Here is a 14,725-nt window from a genome sequence, read left to right as displayed (position 1 = left end):
TTCACTTCCTGTACTGTACAATCACCAAAGTTAATAAGGGTGGTGAGGACCTGAATATTTTTATAGAATATTTTGTATGTACAGCATCAGCTTCAATCAACTCATTGTCTGCATCATACCAAAGCCTTGAAGACCATCATAAGAATCTGAAAAAATACTGTTTACTTTCCACGTAGAAAAGTAGATAGGTATATTTATAGGTATATAGGATATTAATGCAAAGAATGTTTTAAATGTCTTCTATTCGCCTTGAAGTCCTGTAACTTCTTAGCACAATGCAGCAAAGACACAGAGATGAGAGTTTGCCTTATGATGCAGACATATTTTACATAAAACAGAATGGTTATATGAGGGGGACTAAAAACACAGCATCAGTGTCAAGAAATCTATTTCTCAATATGAAGGAACACTAAGGATAAAAGGGGACTGGGCAAATGTAATGGGGAGGAAAATGTGTCAAGTTACAACAAGAAAGAACTGAATTATTAGTACTGAATTATTTTTCTGTCCTCAACATCAATAAAGAAAAGGAAAGAGTGGTATTTTTGTGTCTTTTTTTCCTGATATTGAACTATTTCCTCTCTATTGCATTCTGTGCATACGGTATATACAATGTTAGCTTTGAATTTATTGATTTCACGACACACATTCTCCTCTATCCCTGTCCCCAGGGCCATACTTTTGTTTCTATTATTGACAATCTCCAATTTCTCTATCAGAAGTAATCTCTCTTCTCATCTCTTCTCCTCCTCTGCATCTAGGATGTTTATTCTTCACCCGAGTCAGTGGAGCAGGCAGCAGCTGCAAAATGAGATAACCTCATCATTACACAATGATATAGAGATGGAGAGCCCATTTGAATGTTAATACCTCATATTTCAATTTCTCTCTCTCTCTCTCTCTCTCTCTCTCTCATTCCTTCACTCTTTCTCTCTCCGTATGTATTAATCTATCATTCTCTCTCCTTCCTTGACCCATCCCTTGTTCCGCCTCTCCCTCAGTGTGCAATTAGAGGAGAGAAGATCGGTTGTGGCAGAAGAGAGTACTGTGTTCTTTTTTTTTCCCAGGGTAGGGGGAGGGTGCTTCAGTTATTCATTCACTCTATATCACACTCAGACCCACACTCAACCTTCAAATGACATACCCATTAACTCCCTATCTCCCTAACAAACACACATGCACAAGCATTCTCATCCACAGTTTCACAAACACAAGCCAACAGACACAAAGTTCTCTCTCTCTAACACAACAGACACATCAACACACACAAGCACAGCCGCTTGTGAGTAGATAATACCTCACACATGTACATTGACATTTCCAAATAGATTCTTATGTTGGAAATGTTCATACAAATATTTATTTTGTACAAATGTGAATCTTGATACAGTTGTAATAACGTATCTGTAGTCTTAAAAAAGCAACCAGTGAAAACTTGAGACCCTGGATTGGTCAGCTGCACAACATTTAGGACACACACACACGCACACACACGCACACACACGCACACTCACGCACATTCAAGTACACACAAGTACATACTTATACTGTAGGCCCCTACAACCATACATTATTGAACACACTTGCATACAACTGCACAAGTACAATGAGCATATATCCTTACATATATGTTTCATAACAGAGGCACATTTGTAGTGAAGGAGACATCAAATTCACAGCCATCATCACTATATAACCCCAAACAATGCTTTAAATATGTGACAGCAATGATTGAACACTTAGAACTTCATATCAACATACTCTTGTAAATATGCACATACACTGTATAATAGGAAGATCTATATAACAGGGAGGATTAATATAAAACAAGGGAATTCAATATTCAAATAAATGAATACATTTTGATTGGTGATGCCCACAAAGGTGATGCCCACAAATCTCCTAACAAGACAGTTCCATCGGTACTTGCTAGGTGGCACTAATGGAGCTGTGAGCTTGTGATAGGTTTCCACTAGACTACTGTCTGCACAGAAAATACTGGAGTTTAAAACACTGACACAGGAACAGTGAATCTACATTTCTAAAATTTCACGTAAGAAGATGAAATTTAAACATTATTAACAGGTTTGGGGCTATATTTTAACAGCGTAAAAAACAGTCTTAGCGCAAACGCGCACGCTGGCGATGGGTGCTGGCGGTGGCGCTATGGGGTGTGTCTGAAATATTTGATATTGACACTTGTCCTATTCATTGTCATGAACACGCATATATTACCGCTACAACGCCCACCTGAGCGCAGGCGGTATTTTAAGTGGTATTTTAACCACTTAACGCAGACACAAATTGCCAATAAGCCTGCGTTTGGACTTCCGTCCGTTTTGCGCCGCCTGAAAATAGAGCCCTTGATGTCATAGGACCAGTATCAGTGTCCAAGAAGAGATAGTATAAAATATACTGGAGACGCAGAGAGCCACATATTAAATGGGTTACTGTCTGAAACAAAAGACTGTTATTTTTGAGTGAATAAAAAAGGATATTACACAATCCTTCTATTATCCGTTGTCTTCTCTCATCTGTTAAAATGAAAAACCCAAGCTTCGATCTGCTTCAATTAGTTTACAGCATTATGTTGTTTAGTAATGTAATAATAGCTTCCTTTCATGTGAAGATAAGACATTCTATTGCATATGTTTTATGTCATGTAGACGCCAGACGAATAGACAGTATAGAGAACAAAAACAGTAAAGTACAGTAAAGAAATTATAATAAAATAAACTACTGTAGGTGAGTCATCTCCAACAGTCTCCACAGGCTTTCTCTCTCTCTCCCCCCCCTCTCTCTCCCTCTCATTCTCTCTCAGTCAAAATCGAACTTGCACACACTCACACACAAGATAAATAAGGGATCCATTAGGAAGCTTATTTGTTCAACTGTGGATAACATAGACACTTCAAATATTTGAGGTGAGTGTGTGTTAGGATGAGTTCACTGTTAATCCACACAATGTTTACTAGTAGTCCAGATGGGTTTGAGTCCAAGAGAATCCCACACCGCTTACAGAGACAATATATCTAGGGATCATTGTCTGAAGAATGTCAGTATTATCTTAGTCTAAATATAATGTAGCCAGACAAAATACAAAAACTTGTCAATCGAGCAACAAACTCATTTTGATATCAAAACACAGATATGCATAAAATATACATTACTATATATATTACTTATGTACAAACACTTGTGTACAATTCATTGACCGTAACGAAAGTACTTGAGTTTGACAAAAAATAACCTGAATTGTAACTGTTTTTGGTGTATTAGGTAGGTACATGTTTCATTCATATTGGCATCATAGGCAATATGAAATATCCCTGTTGCTATAGCAACCTTAGGGAGGATCCAGAGACAGGTAGAGACAGACCCTGTAGACACACACACACACACACACACACACACACACACACACGCGCGCACACACACACACACACACACACTCAAACAGACAGAGGAGCAACACAAATGTGGGAGGAGTCGTCTACAGTGCATAGAGAAAAACCTGACAAAATTCAATGTTCTGAGCCTATAAGAGATCAGAGCAAATACAGCATGTACTGTACCTCTTACTACCTCTCCCTCTTCATTCCTATGGGGCCTGGGCTGGGGGAACGCCAGCATTTAACACCCTATGCTCAGCTAACACTTCCTTTTGTTAGAATATCACATCTGTTGTATAAATTACCTAAAATACAAAAATCTAGATAGATCCAAAATCATATTTATAAACATCAATTATATAAATAATTCATAAGAGAGGAAAAATACAACAAAAAAACAATCAAAGTAGAAAAGATTGTAAGAAACAGTGAAATGAACACACAGCATCAGTCCCCAGCTTGTGTCTGTGTGTTAGACGGAGGTCTCTGATTGGAGCCTCAGGGTAAACTTGTGGGACTTGGGATCGATGAACTCCTCAGTGATCTGAATGTAGGGGATGTCCTTGACTGTGACTGCCAGGCTAAAGTCTAGACACCTCAGCAAGAACTCCTTCCCCTCCTTCAGACTGCTTGTGACCGCAGCCTCGCTGACCAGAGTCCACTGACCAGCCATCCACCGCTCTCGACCGTACTGCAGCGTAGGACCAGGGGCTAGGTAGGCCTCAAGGAACGCCTAAACACACACACACACACACACACACACACACACACACACACACACACACACACCTTAATTTGGTAGTTCAATTGTGATATATGGCCATAAAGAATGCTTAGTGGTAGGGGCTCAATTTGAGTGATTTGTGTGATTTGGGGTGAGAGAAGGTTACGGCTTGAATACCTTTGGACTCATGTTGTTAGTGAGGCAGAAGGCCAGGTGTTTCTGGATGCTCTCCATGCTGTGGCAGTGCTGCCTCCTGGTGGTGCGGAGGTACTTCTGCAGGGTGCGTGCCATGGAAGGGAAGATGGCCAGTGCCGCCTCGCGGACGTCCATCACCTCCGAGGGAGCCTCTCGCTCCTCGTCCTGCTGCATACGCCTGACGTGTGAGAACGCCTCCTCCACAGCCACCACCAGCCTGGCAACGCAACATAACACCAACGTTCAGCACACTGAATTAGCTCATCTGTTTTTCACATCCAACCTCTCTTCAGATCGTTGTGTCGAGCAACATGCACGAAGCCCATGTATCTCACGTCCCCATTTCTACCACTTACTCCCTCCATTCTCCATCATTCATTCAGATCTCTTCCTCTTTCAGCCATTCACCAACCTTTTTTTCCCCTTCTCCCTTCCTCTCTCTATCTACTGCCCTCTTTCTGTTCTCTCTCTCTCTCTCTCTCTCTCTCTCACCTGGCTTTGCGTTTGCGTACTCGTCTCTCATGCTCCGCCTCCTCGTAGTAAAGCTCGTTGTGAGTGGTGTCTCTGCGTTTGGCTGCTGCGGCGATCATGGCCCGGGACTGACCCCCCCCTTGCCCCCCCGCCGGGTTCGCTGGGCCTACAGGAACAGGAAGTACAGAGGAATGTTGGGAGGGCTTTATGGTGGTAAGAGGAAGCTTGCACCAACACACTGATCTCCAGTTAGTTGTGCATCCACCCTTATGGTTAAGGTTTAGATTTGTGAAAGGTAAGCTGATCCTAAATCTGTGCTTAAAGGCAGCTGCAGTGTCACTGTAGTCCAATCACAGACAGCATTCAGACAATACTGGCAGGGGAACAGTGCTCTTCATAAGGACTGAGCAATATCAATAAATTGAATCCCATATCATTAAAATCCTTTTATTTGAGAGATGTATTATTAATTATTCATGGTCATAGACTTCAAAGGCGGTACTTTCAGTTTGATCACTGCATTCATTTAGTTCTATGGCTAACACCTCAGAGGTTATATGGGCATAAATCAGGGCTCTAGGGCGATGAATATGTAGTAGTCAAATCTGGCCCATATTCATAAGGTTGAAGATGGGAGTTCAATACCGTAACCTCTACATATTCAGGTCAGGATTATGCATCATTAACACATTGATATGCATAACTTTGGTGAATGTGTCAAGGAAACATGTAGTAGTCATAGTAGAACAGCCCTACTGCCTCAGTTTGAGAAATATGCAGGATGTTTCCTAAAAGTTTTGCTTCTGGAGTATTTCAAATGTTTTCTAAAGATAAATGGGTGCCTGGGGAGGCTGGTGGAGGTAGAAATGGGAGGACAGGCTTTACCTGATGGGTGGTTTCCTGTATCTAGAGTATAGGGAAGTAGGACAACTGAGTTACAAAGTGGCCCAAACCGCCAACAAATCCTCACTCTCCTAGCCTACAGAGACACTTCAACTTCTGACTTAACAGAGAGAAAGATAGAGAGGGAGAAAGAGGGTGAAGGAGAGAGAGAGAAAGGTAAAGAGGGTGGGGGAGTGAGAGTAAGGGAGAGATAGATGAGAGTGAGATAGTGAGACAGAGAGAGAGAGAGAGAGAGAGAGATGTGGGGGAATGTGGTGAATAAGCGTCACTGTGCTGAATTATTGAAAGGTTGAAATTCCACGGGCCCTGAAGCTCTCATACTATAGTACTTTGATGATGAAGGGGGGAGGGAAGGTGCTGTGAGGACACTATCCGAGACGGCACCACTCAGAGCCCACATAGAGCATAGAGCCCTACCACCACCACACATTGACTGCTGGGAAGACCCAAGTCATCCAGGGGCAATCTGGAACCCTTTTAACAGCAGGAAACATGTATGTGTGCATGAATGGGTATGTGCTTAGAAAATATAGAGGGAATATTTAGGTTGGGGATGTGTGTATGCATGTGTGCTCCCAAACTGTAGGTGCATCGCTATTGTGGTGTGGGGGTGAGGTAAGGGGTGAGGTGAGTGGTGACATTAGTGCTCTTGTGTGGTAGAGTGCTGTGGTGACATTAGTGCTCTCCTGTGGTAGAGTGCTGTGGTGACATTAGTGCTCTCCTGTGGTAGAGTGCTGTGGTGAGTAATGGAAAGATGCTCCTCTTTACTTACTGTCCAAAAGGTATGTTCTCAGTTTACTTTTAAAGGCTGCTTATGGGAGACCGAGAGGGGACATGGAGAGAAACAATATCACAACGGGGCAGAAGATAACTGGAAAGTGTGTTGAACAGGTAAAGCCAGGAATGAGAGAGAGAGAGGAATGAGAGAGAGAGAGAGAGAGAGAGAGAGAGAGAGAATGAGAAAGAGACATCATGTACAACCTTAAGATGTAGTAGAAGTGACACATGATAGAGAGGGGTATGATATAGCAGAAACCACACATAAGTATCAAAGAACCATTGAGAAACCACAGGAGAACTGACCATCCACGGTGTAGACCTTAAGGCCGGCTATATGCTTGGCGGCACGGTGCTTGGAGGCGGAGAGTAGGGAGGGGTTATGGAGAGGAAAATCCTTGTAGTAGAACTCCAGAACTGACAGAGCAGCCTTCTGAATACTGAGAGAGAGAGAGAGAGAGAGAGAGAGAGAGAGAGAGAGAGAGGAGAGAAGAGTAGAATGTGAGAAAGTGAAGAAAAGAAGAAGACAGTCTATCATTGTCCTTGCTGATTTGATTCACATGATCAATGGCTTTAGCAAACTAAACTGAAAACTAGGGAAAAAACTGACCTTATATCAGTGTCTACGGGGCAAATTCTTCCTTCTCAGTCAGAACGTTCAAACCAGCCCCCTCTCCCAGGCTACGCCCACCAGGGGAGGCTGGTGGAGGTAGAAATCGGAGGACGGGCTTATTGTAATGCATGGAACGGAATCAGGAATGGTATCAAACTGGTGTGTTTAATACCATTCCTCATTCTGTTCCATGCATTACAATAAGCCCGTCCTCCGATTTCTACCTCCACCAGCCTCCACTGCCGCCCATGCTGGATAATTTGGTAACAAAATTACTGCCATTGCCATGGCTTCCCCCAGGACATGAGCCTCCAATTACCCACAGTTCAATGAGGCAGAGGTAATGTCTGTGTCTTCGGTGTGTGTGTGTGTGTGTGTGTGTGTGTGTGTGTGTGTGTGTGTGTGTGTGTGTGAGCACGTACATGTGCATGGGTGAGAGGGAGTTCCCTTCACGAAAGGCATTCTCTAATTGAATGATTGTCTGTAAATGTTTCCGCTAACTAGCTTCTGCTAACTGGCAGAAATTTAGTTCTCAGTTTATTATGCCCTATTTTGCAGTTGAGTTAATATTGCTGGGGAAAGAATTGCTTGGGTAAGGGTTAGGGTTAGGAATCACTTAATAAACTATAAATGCAGTTACGAAAAAAATTACGATTTTAAGTAAGTGCTGTGTGTGTGCGTGTGTGTGTGTGTGTGTGTGTGTGTGTGTGTGTGTGTGTGTGTGTGTGTGTGTGTGTGTGTGTGTGTGTGTGTGTGTTACCTGAGCTGGCCCAGGTTGTAGTGGCGTGTCTCTCCATCGGTGGAGCGGATCACACACAGGCTGTAGCAGGGCTGCAGCTGCCTGAGCTCCAGCAGGACGATGGCCAGGTAGTGGATGAACAGCAAAGAGTCCACCAGAGACACAGCAAACTGGACTATACCCTGGTAGTCCTCATCCTGTACACAAAACACCAGCATATCAACACATGAGTACAAACACACACAAACACATTCACACACACACACACAGTGCACATACAGCCAGTATACATCCACACACACATAAACACCCCCCCCCGCCACACACACACACACACACACACACACACACACACACACACACACCTGCGAGTCGAGAATGCGGACTCCGTAGAAGAGCCAGTAGGACATTGTGAGCAGCAGTGTGAGCGTGACGAGGAGGGCGCGGTACACACACACGCGTGGCAGGCTGGCACGTGACGGGCGCAGGAACAGGGCCCAGACAGCCAGCAGAAGGATGAGGAGCTTGAAGGAGACTGAGAGGAAGAGGCCCTCGCAGGCCGAACTACAGGCCTGCAGCCTGGCTGGCCACAGCACCACTGGCAGAACCAGGAAGGCCAGGGGGGTGGCTAGCACCAGCAGCCCCACAAAGAGGCCCAGAGCCAGGGGAGCGTAGCGTAGGCAGCCCTGCCCCCGGCCATCCTCTGGTCCCTTCCCCAGACCAACCACCTCCTCCTGGGATAGACTCAGCTCTGAAGTCCCTGTCACCGCTGTAGTGGTCTCCCCCCAGTTGTCATCCTGAGAAGGGGGGGATGGGGAGAAAAGACGAGTGAGGGGAGATAGAAGGAGAGAGAGGGAGAATGAAGGTGGAGACAAAAGAGATTGAAATTTAGCACATCATTTGTGTAGTATGGTAGAAAACCTAATAGGTCAACTTTCCAGTGCACATATATTAGTCGAAATTCATATATTCTCTGAATATCATTAACTGCCAACATATACAAAGCCAGAGTGAGGAGAGAGCGAGAGGACTGTTCTCAAGACAGGGATATGAGAGACGATTCAAACTGACAAATAAACACTGGTAGACACACATCAATTCTAGCGTTATTCTATTAGCTCTCTTGTACACACAAACACAGACAGACAGACTAGACCCACTGGAAATATCCCCAGAGGGCGTACTGCATACATCACATCCCTCATTCTATTAAAGACGCTTAAAAGTAGCTTTTTCCTTGGGTTCTGTCTCAGTGTGACAAGCTCTCAGCTCCCCACTGATCTAAATGGAGAGGACACTGCACATTCAGACTGATCATAATGTCTAATGACACACACACACACACCGTCATCTGAATAACAACAAGGCTGATTCTTGCAGGCACATCGTTGCAAATTAGATCTATCTTCTCCTTGGCCAGAATCCAGTTTAGCATAAATGTGCCTGAGGAGTGAGCACAGCGAGAGGCAGATTAAAGACCTGTCTGCTGAAGAGAACCATTCATCTCTGACTGGATTCCATTTATTCATCTGTGTAACTGTTCATTTCCTCTGTGAGCTGAGTGTCTGTCCCTTCTCCAGTCTGTCTGAGAGTCTTAATAGTGTGTCTTTCTGGCTGACAATGCCTTGTGCCTCTCCCTGTCTGTCATGTCAGTGTCTGAAGAAGGGAGAGACACAACAGAGAGTAGGTTGAGTCAGTGTGTGTGTGTGTGTGTGTGTGTGTGTGTGGGGGGGGGGGGGGGGGTGGTGGTGGTGGTGCATGTGTTATCTAAACAAATGGCTCAGCAGAGAGCAGCCCTTAGTCTATCTTTTAGAGTCAAGTAGAGGCCTTTCTACAATGAGTCAGCTTTAACCCTAACAACGTTAATCGCTTTTTAAGAAGTTACCAAACACACACGCATGCGCACACAATCAAACTAAAACCCCTAAATAACCACCCCCTCGCCATATGGAGGGACCACCTGATGTGCCATTAGAAAATTAGGCCTGAGTGAGAAAGACAGGGAGGATGGGGAAGAGATGAAGAGAGAAATGACTCTTCTCCCTGTAATAACCCCCTGTGGCTTGATGTTAAGTGGGTGTGAACTCCTCCACCCCAGCCCATAACCTATCAATCTAAGAGTCGAAGAGACAATCTCAATGTGTTCAGTGTGACTGACCTCCCATTCACACAAGGCTCCCCATGAATCACTGCAGTACAGCAGAGTACAGCTACTGAAAAGTAGGACATGAGAGCTGTAAATGTGTGTGTGTGTGTGTGTGTGTGTGTGTGTGTGTGTGTGTGTGTGTGTGTGTGTGTGTAGGAAATAAAGTCAATGTTCTGGTCCCACACCCTCATCCCCTTCCTTTAATTCAACAGTGCCAAAACAGGAGACTGAAGGGGGAGGGTGACGGGAACGAGAGAGCGAGGTTTACACAACCAGAGAGCAGAGAGGGAGAATGATGGAGAGAGTAGCAGTGAGTGGAGGAACACACAGGCTGCCATTAACCCAATGGCCCTCTTTGAAAGAGTGATGTTCATCAGTGACCAGAGGGTCAGCTGTTTTAATATCATTTTCATCAGACGTCTCACATCTCCAATTAGCCCCATATCACATCTCTCCACTGAGATTCTCTCTTATCTTTCTCATGCCTCTAACACCTCTTGAACTGGCCATCTTAATAGAGTCTCCACATTATCTTCCATCACTCCCATAAGAAAACAGCAAACATAGTTAACTGACTCTTTGACTCTCAGTGGCTTAATCCAACACTAATCTCCACACTAATCATCACTGATCCCTTCACATACACAGAGATAGAGAGAGAGAGAGAGAGAGAGAGAGAGAGAGAGAGAGAGAGAAGAGGAGAGCACGTACTGCTGGAAGACACACCTAGGCTCCCACTACTCTATGCCATCCTGTCTCCACAACACAAACAGCAAATGCATCATCCATCACCAGACCCTCTCCACAGCAGAAGCAGCAGAGCTACACATCACACCCTGTGTGCCAGACTGCTGTTCCACTGAGAACCACATCTCTTTTGCATTACAATGAGCATCATTAGTTCAATTCTACAACGTTAATAATATTTGAGAGAGAGACAGATCGAGGAAGGAAGAACAAGTAACAGTCAATTAAGTGTTTGTAGCTGTTTAAAACTTCATGTTAATTTAATGTATTCTGTAATGTCCTTTTTGTTCATTCTTGTATTGTTCATTCCTTATTGTTGTTGCATTTTGTTGTCCATGCGTCTACAAACATATTTCATGTGAATAAAGCTCTTATGAATTTGAATTTGAGAGACAAGGAGGGGGAAGGAGAGGGAGAGATACAGACAGAGGTGAGAGAGGTAGAAGCAGAGAGAGTGAGAGAGAGAGAGGGAGAAGAGAAAGAGAGAGAGGGGGAGGGAGTGAGAGATGAATAGAAGAAGGAACTGGTGTTTGATGCCTGCTTGGCAGCCTTCTCTTCTGGCAGAGGGTGAATATGGTTTGATTTCCAGCCCTGGTTAGGCCTGTTACACTGTCACAAAACACAACACACACAAACACTGACTCTCAGACATATACAGTAAGCTGCTAACCCAACACACACTGACACCGAACAACAAAGGGTCCCAGTAGGCCTGGCTCCAGGTTATTCTGACATTTATGTGTGTGTGTGTGTGTGTGTGTGTGTGTGTCACAGGGGCCAAAAGGCCAAAATAGCAATGACATTCACTTACATAAAGGAGCTTCCCAGCCAGGCCTGGTTGGAGGTGATTCTAACACTGAATAAGTGGAACGGGAAAGGGTGTGTGTGTGTGTGTGTGTGTGTGTGTGTGTGTGTGTGTGTGTGTGTGTGTGTGTGTGTGTGTGTGTGTGTGTGCGTGCGTGTGACAGGAACCAAAAGGACAAAACAGTGCTGACGTTCAGTTACATTCTTCCTGAATGCCTTAGCCACTTTTCCTCTCCCCTTGTCTGACAAAATACCAGTGAAGTGGCAGACATCTTGGGGAGGCCCAACCCCATCAGGCACACAGTGTCTCAACACAGACACATATGGCTCTCTCACCACTCTGGCATCCTACTGATGAAAACCTCTCTATGACTCACACACACAGAAAGTCACAGACTACTACAGAACCTTATGTCAGAGGCATGCATGTAAACGCAGAAGATTATCCACATCAGCTTTCCTCAGAGTGACGTTTGGCTGCATGCAAATGCTAATCTGAGTCTGTGTGGTTTTCTCTGTGCCAGAGCCTATTAGCGTTAGCTGTGCTAAAGCGCTGCTTTTCAGTAGCAGTGGTAGAAGTGGATATGTGTGCCATTTGCTCTTGAAGAGTAATGTAATATGATTTCTGATTACCTTAGACAATGGGTTTTCGATATAGGCTGACAATCACACACCAATGCAGAATGTTAGCAGCATGCTAGGCTGACTTCTCGATGAACAGCATGATGAGGAAGTCAAAAATAATCAATCAAAAAGACAGAGACACATTGGCATTCAGAGGCAGTCTACACACATACCTGCACATCTGTTTGCACCTTAATGCTGCACTACTTGCCTGCACGCTTGCATGCCTGCCCGCACGCACGCACACACACGCGCACACACGTACGCATGCACGCACGCACGCACTCAAACTGCTGAAACCTTGCTCTTTCCACTGAGAGAGTCAAGTAGGTCAGAGAGACTATGAATGGACCCCAGGGCAGAGTACAGACTTTACTAAGACAACTCTCTTTCTCTGTACATTTATCTAACCATGTATCTTTTCTCTGTATTATATAACTCACCTGATTCTAACCATCTAGCCTTATGACCCTACTTCCTTGGCCCAAAGCTAAATCCCAACCACATTGTCAGAGAAATATTCTAGCATAAAAAGATAACCATATGCAGACTCTAAATCACCACTTATTGTGAATAAAGACAGCTTCTGGCAGACAAAGTAATACAAACACACACACACACAGTCACACACACACACACACACACACACACACACACACACACACACACACACACACACACACACACACACACACACACACACACACACACACATACACATACACAGTGTGGTGCATATAGTCCTCACTGGTCGAGAAGAGGGATGCAAATCCTCTGACATATTTGGCCCCTGGTCACTATAGTGATTATAATCTAGTCGCCATGGCGATTATGACCCAGCTGTTTGATTTGAGATGGGCATGGTCCAGGACTCACAGCTGGTGAGTTCTGATTATGAGGGCATCTGATTGGTTGAGAAGAACTACACTAGAAGATCTCAAATTCTACCCAAAACAGAATGAATCAATCAACCAGTACCTGGGCCTCATCTCCAGGAGCAGCCATGGGGTCTCCCAGCAGGGGCTCAGTGTTGTGGCTGGGTGTGGCCTGTGTGGGTGTGTCAGGGGTGTTGATGATGACAGACCTCTCCGAGCGACTGCTGTCCTTGCTGCTGGGCTTACGCCTCTCACGACTCTGCTCCCTATAAGAAACACACACAGAATCAGAGAGGAGGGTGAGGACACACACACACACACACACACACACACACACACACACACACACACAAGGAGGTGAGACAAGGACATGTAAACAGCGGAGAGAGGGAGAGAATAACTCTTATTTACAGAACAAGCGGGAGGGAGCGAATCTGCGAAATAGGTTAAAGTCAGTCAGTTGTGACGACCCTAATCCATGAGCTTTGCCAGCCTCTCAATCTCTCTCTATTCCCTCTCATTCCCGCTCTGTCCCTCTCGCTTTTATTTGTTTTCCCACAAACGGCATGTGGCAGAGAGAGCTTAAATCACAAACAAATAAATAGAAACACAGTCAGCACCAGGCAGGCCCATGGCTGTTCAGGCTGCAGCAGATAAGGCTGGAACATAAGCCCTTTCCCTCCCTAATGGAGTAAACGCTGACGCTGGCACTAAACACACCGGATCTCAAATGGACCTGACATACATGACTGGATGTCTGACTATGTTTCCCTGTGACTCTGAAGAACCAAACTGTGTGAGTGAGAACGTGAGCGAGATACTGTACAAGTGTGTATGTCAGAGAGAAAGAACAGGAGAGAGAAAGAGAGAGAGAGAGAGAGAGAGAGAGAGAGATAGAGAAAGAGAGAGAGATAAAGGGAGAGCTTACCCATGTTTATTGGAGCCTCTGGAGCGGCTGGAGTGGTAGGAATACCCAGAGTGGGTGGACTCTGTGTCCATGGCAACACTGATCAGACCCAGCGATTGGCCAGGAAAGGAAAGAGAGTCTCAGGGTGTGGCACGGGGGGGGGGGGGGGCGGGATGTTGGGGGTCTTATCCAGGAAGTGAAGGTGTTAACTAAAGAGACTAGAAGACAGGGAGGACATCAGGAGCCTTCGTCAACAGCGACCCAGGGGAGGTCAATTAGAGGACACATCCACCTGACAGAGAAAGAGAGAGAGACAAAGAGAAATGGATGACCTGTATGTCAATTCAATCTCAATTAAAATACTGTACTGTTCAAGTCTCACTCAATCAGATGTCTACTTGGTGAGAGCGTTAGGTTTGCTGCTGGTTATGTTTGCCCACGGTCAGGGACCAAAGTGGAAAAAGCCCCCCCCCCCGTTGGCAAGAAAACGTGAAGTGAAGACAATCGTGGAGGTTCGAGTGGCGGAGGGATACAGAACTCAGCTGCACAGTTGACACTGAGTGGGCAGTGTGTGTTAGGGTGATGGAGGAGAGACCGAGCCACAGAGCATTATTAATACTGTGAGTCTGTGAGTATTAAGAGCAGTATTATCAATTTAATTATGACTAGGGCTCCAGTGACTAAGCTGAAGATAAAGGTTATGGTAGAGTTACTGAACAGAGATAGGATGCTATGTTATCTAACCCATTTCTCTCGCAGACATGTAAGAGGATTATAAAGGTATAATCATCATCATATCAAACCATTA

The 14,725-nt window shown here is 44.9% G+C and overlaps 1 protein-coding gene across 1 annotated transcript; it reads right to left on the bottom strand.

The window, feature by feature from the left end:
- Positions 1 to 3,860: 3,860 nt before the first annotated feature.
- Positions 3,861 to 14,009, bottom strand: LOC310812659 (vang-like protein 1; the record flags this gene model as incomplete). Its single annotated transcript, XM_083681307.1, has 9 exons — positions 3,861 to 4,125; positions 4,294 to 4,528; positions 4,804 to 4,948; positions 6,458 to 6,493; positions 6,769 to 6,902; positions 7,836 to 8,011; positions 8,180 to 8,611; positions 13,114 to 13,276; positions 13,939 to 14,009. The coding sequence occupies 9 exons, from the start codon at positions 14,007 to 14,009 to the stop codon at positions 3,865 to 3,867; spliced, it is 1,653 nt and encodes a 550-aa protein (XP_083537433.1). The 3' UTR covers positions 3,861 to 3,864.
- Between the last annotated feature and the right edge of the window lie 716 nt (positions 14,010 to 14,725).

This window comes from Argentina silus, assembly GCF_951799395.1.
Source record: "Argentina silus genome assembly, chromosome: 12".
Classification (NCBI taxonomy): Eukaryota; Metazoa; Chordata; class Actinopteri; order Argentiniformes; family Argentinidae; genus Argentina; species Argentina silus.
Note: the sequence above shows the minus strand (reverse complement) of the source record. Positions and strands in the feature narration are given on the sequence as shown.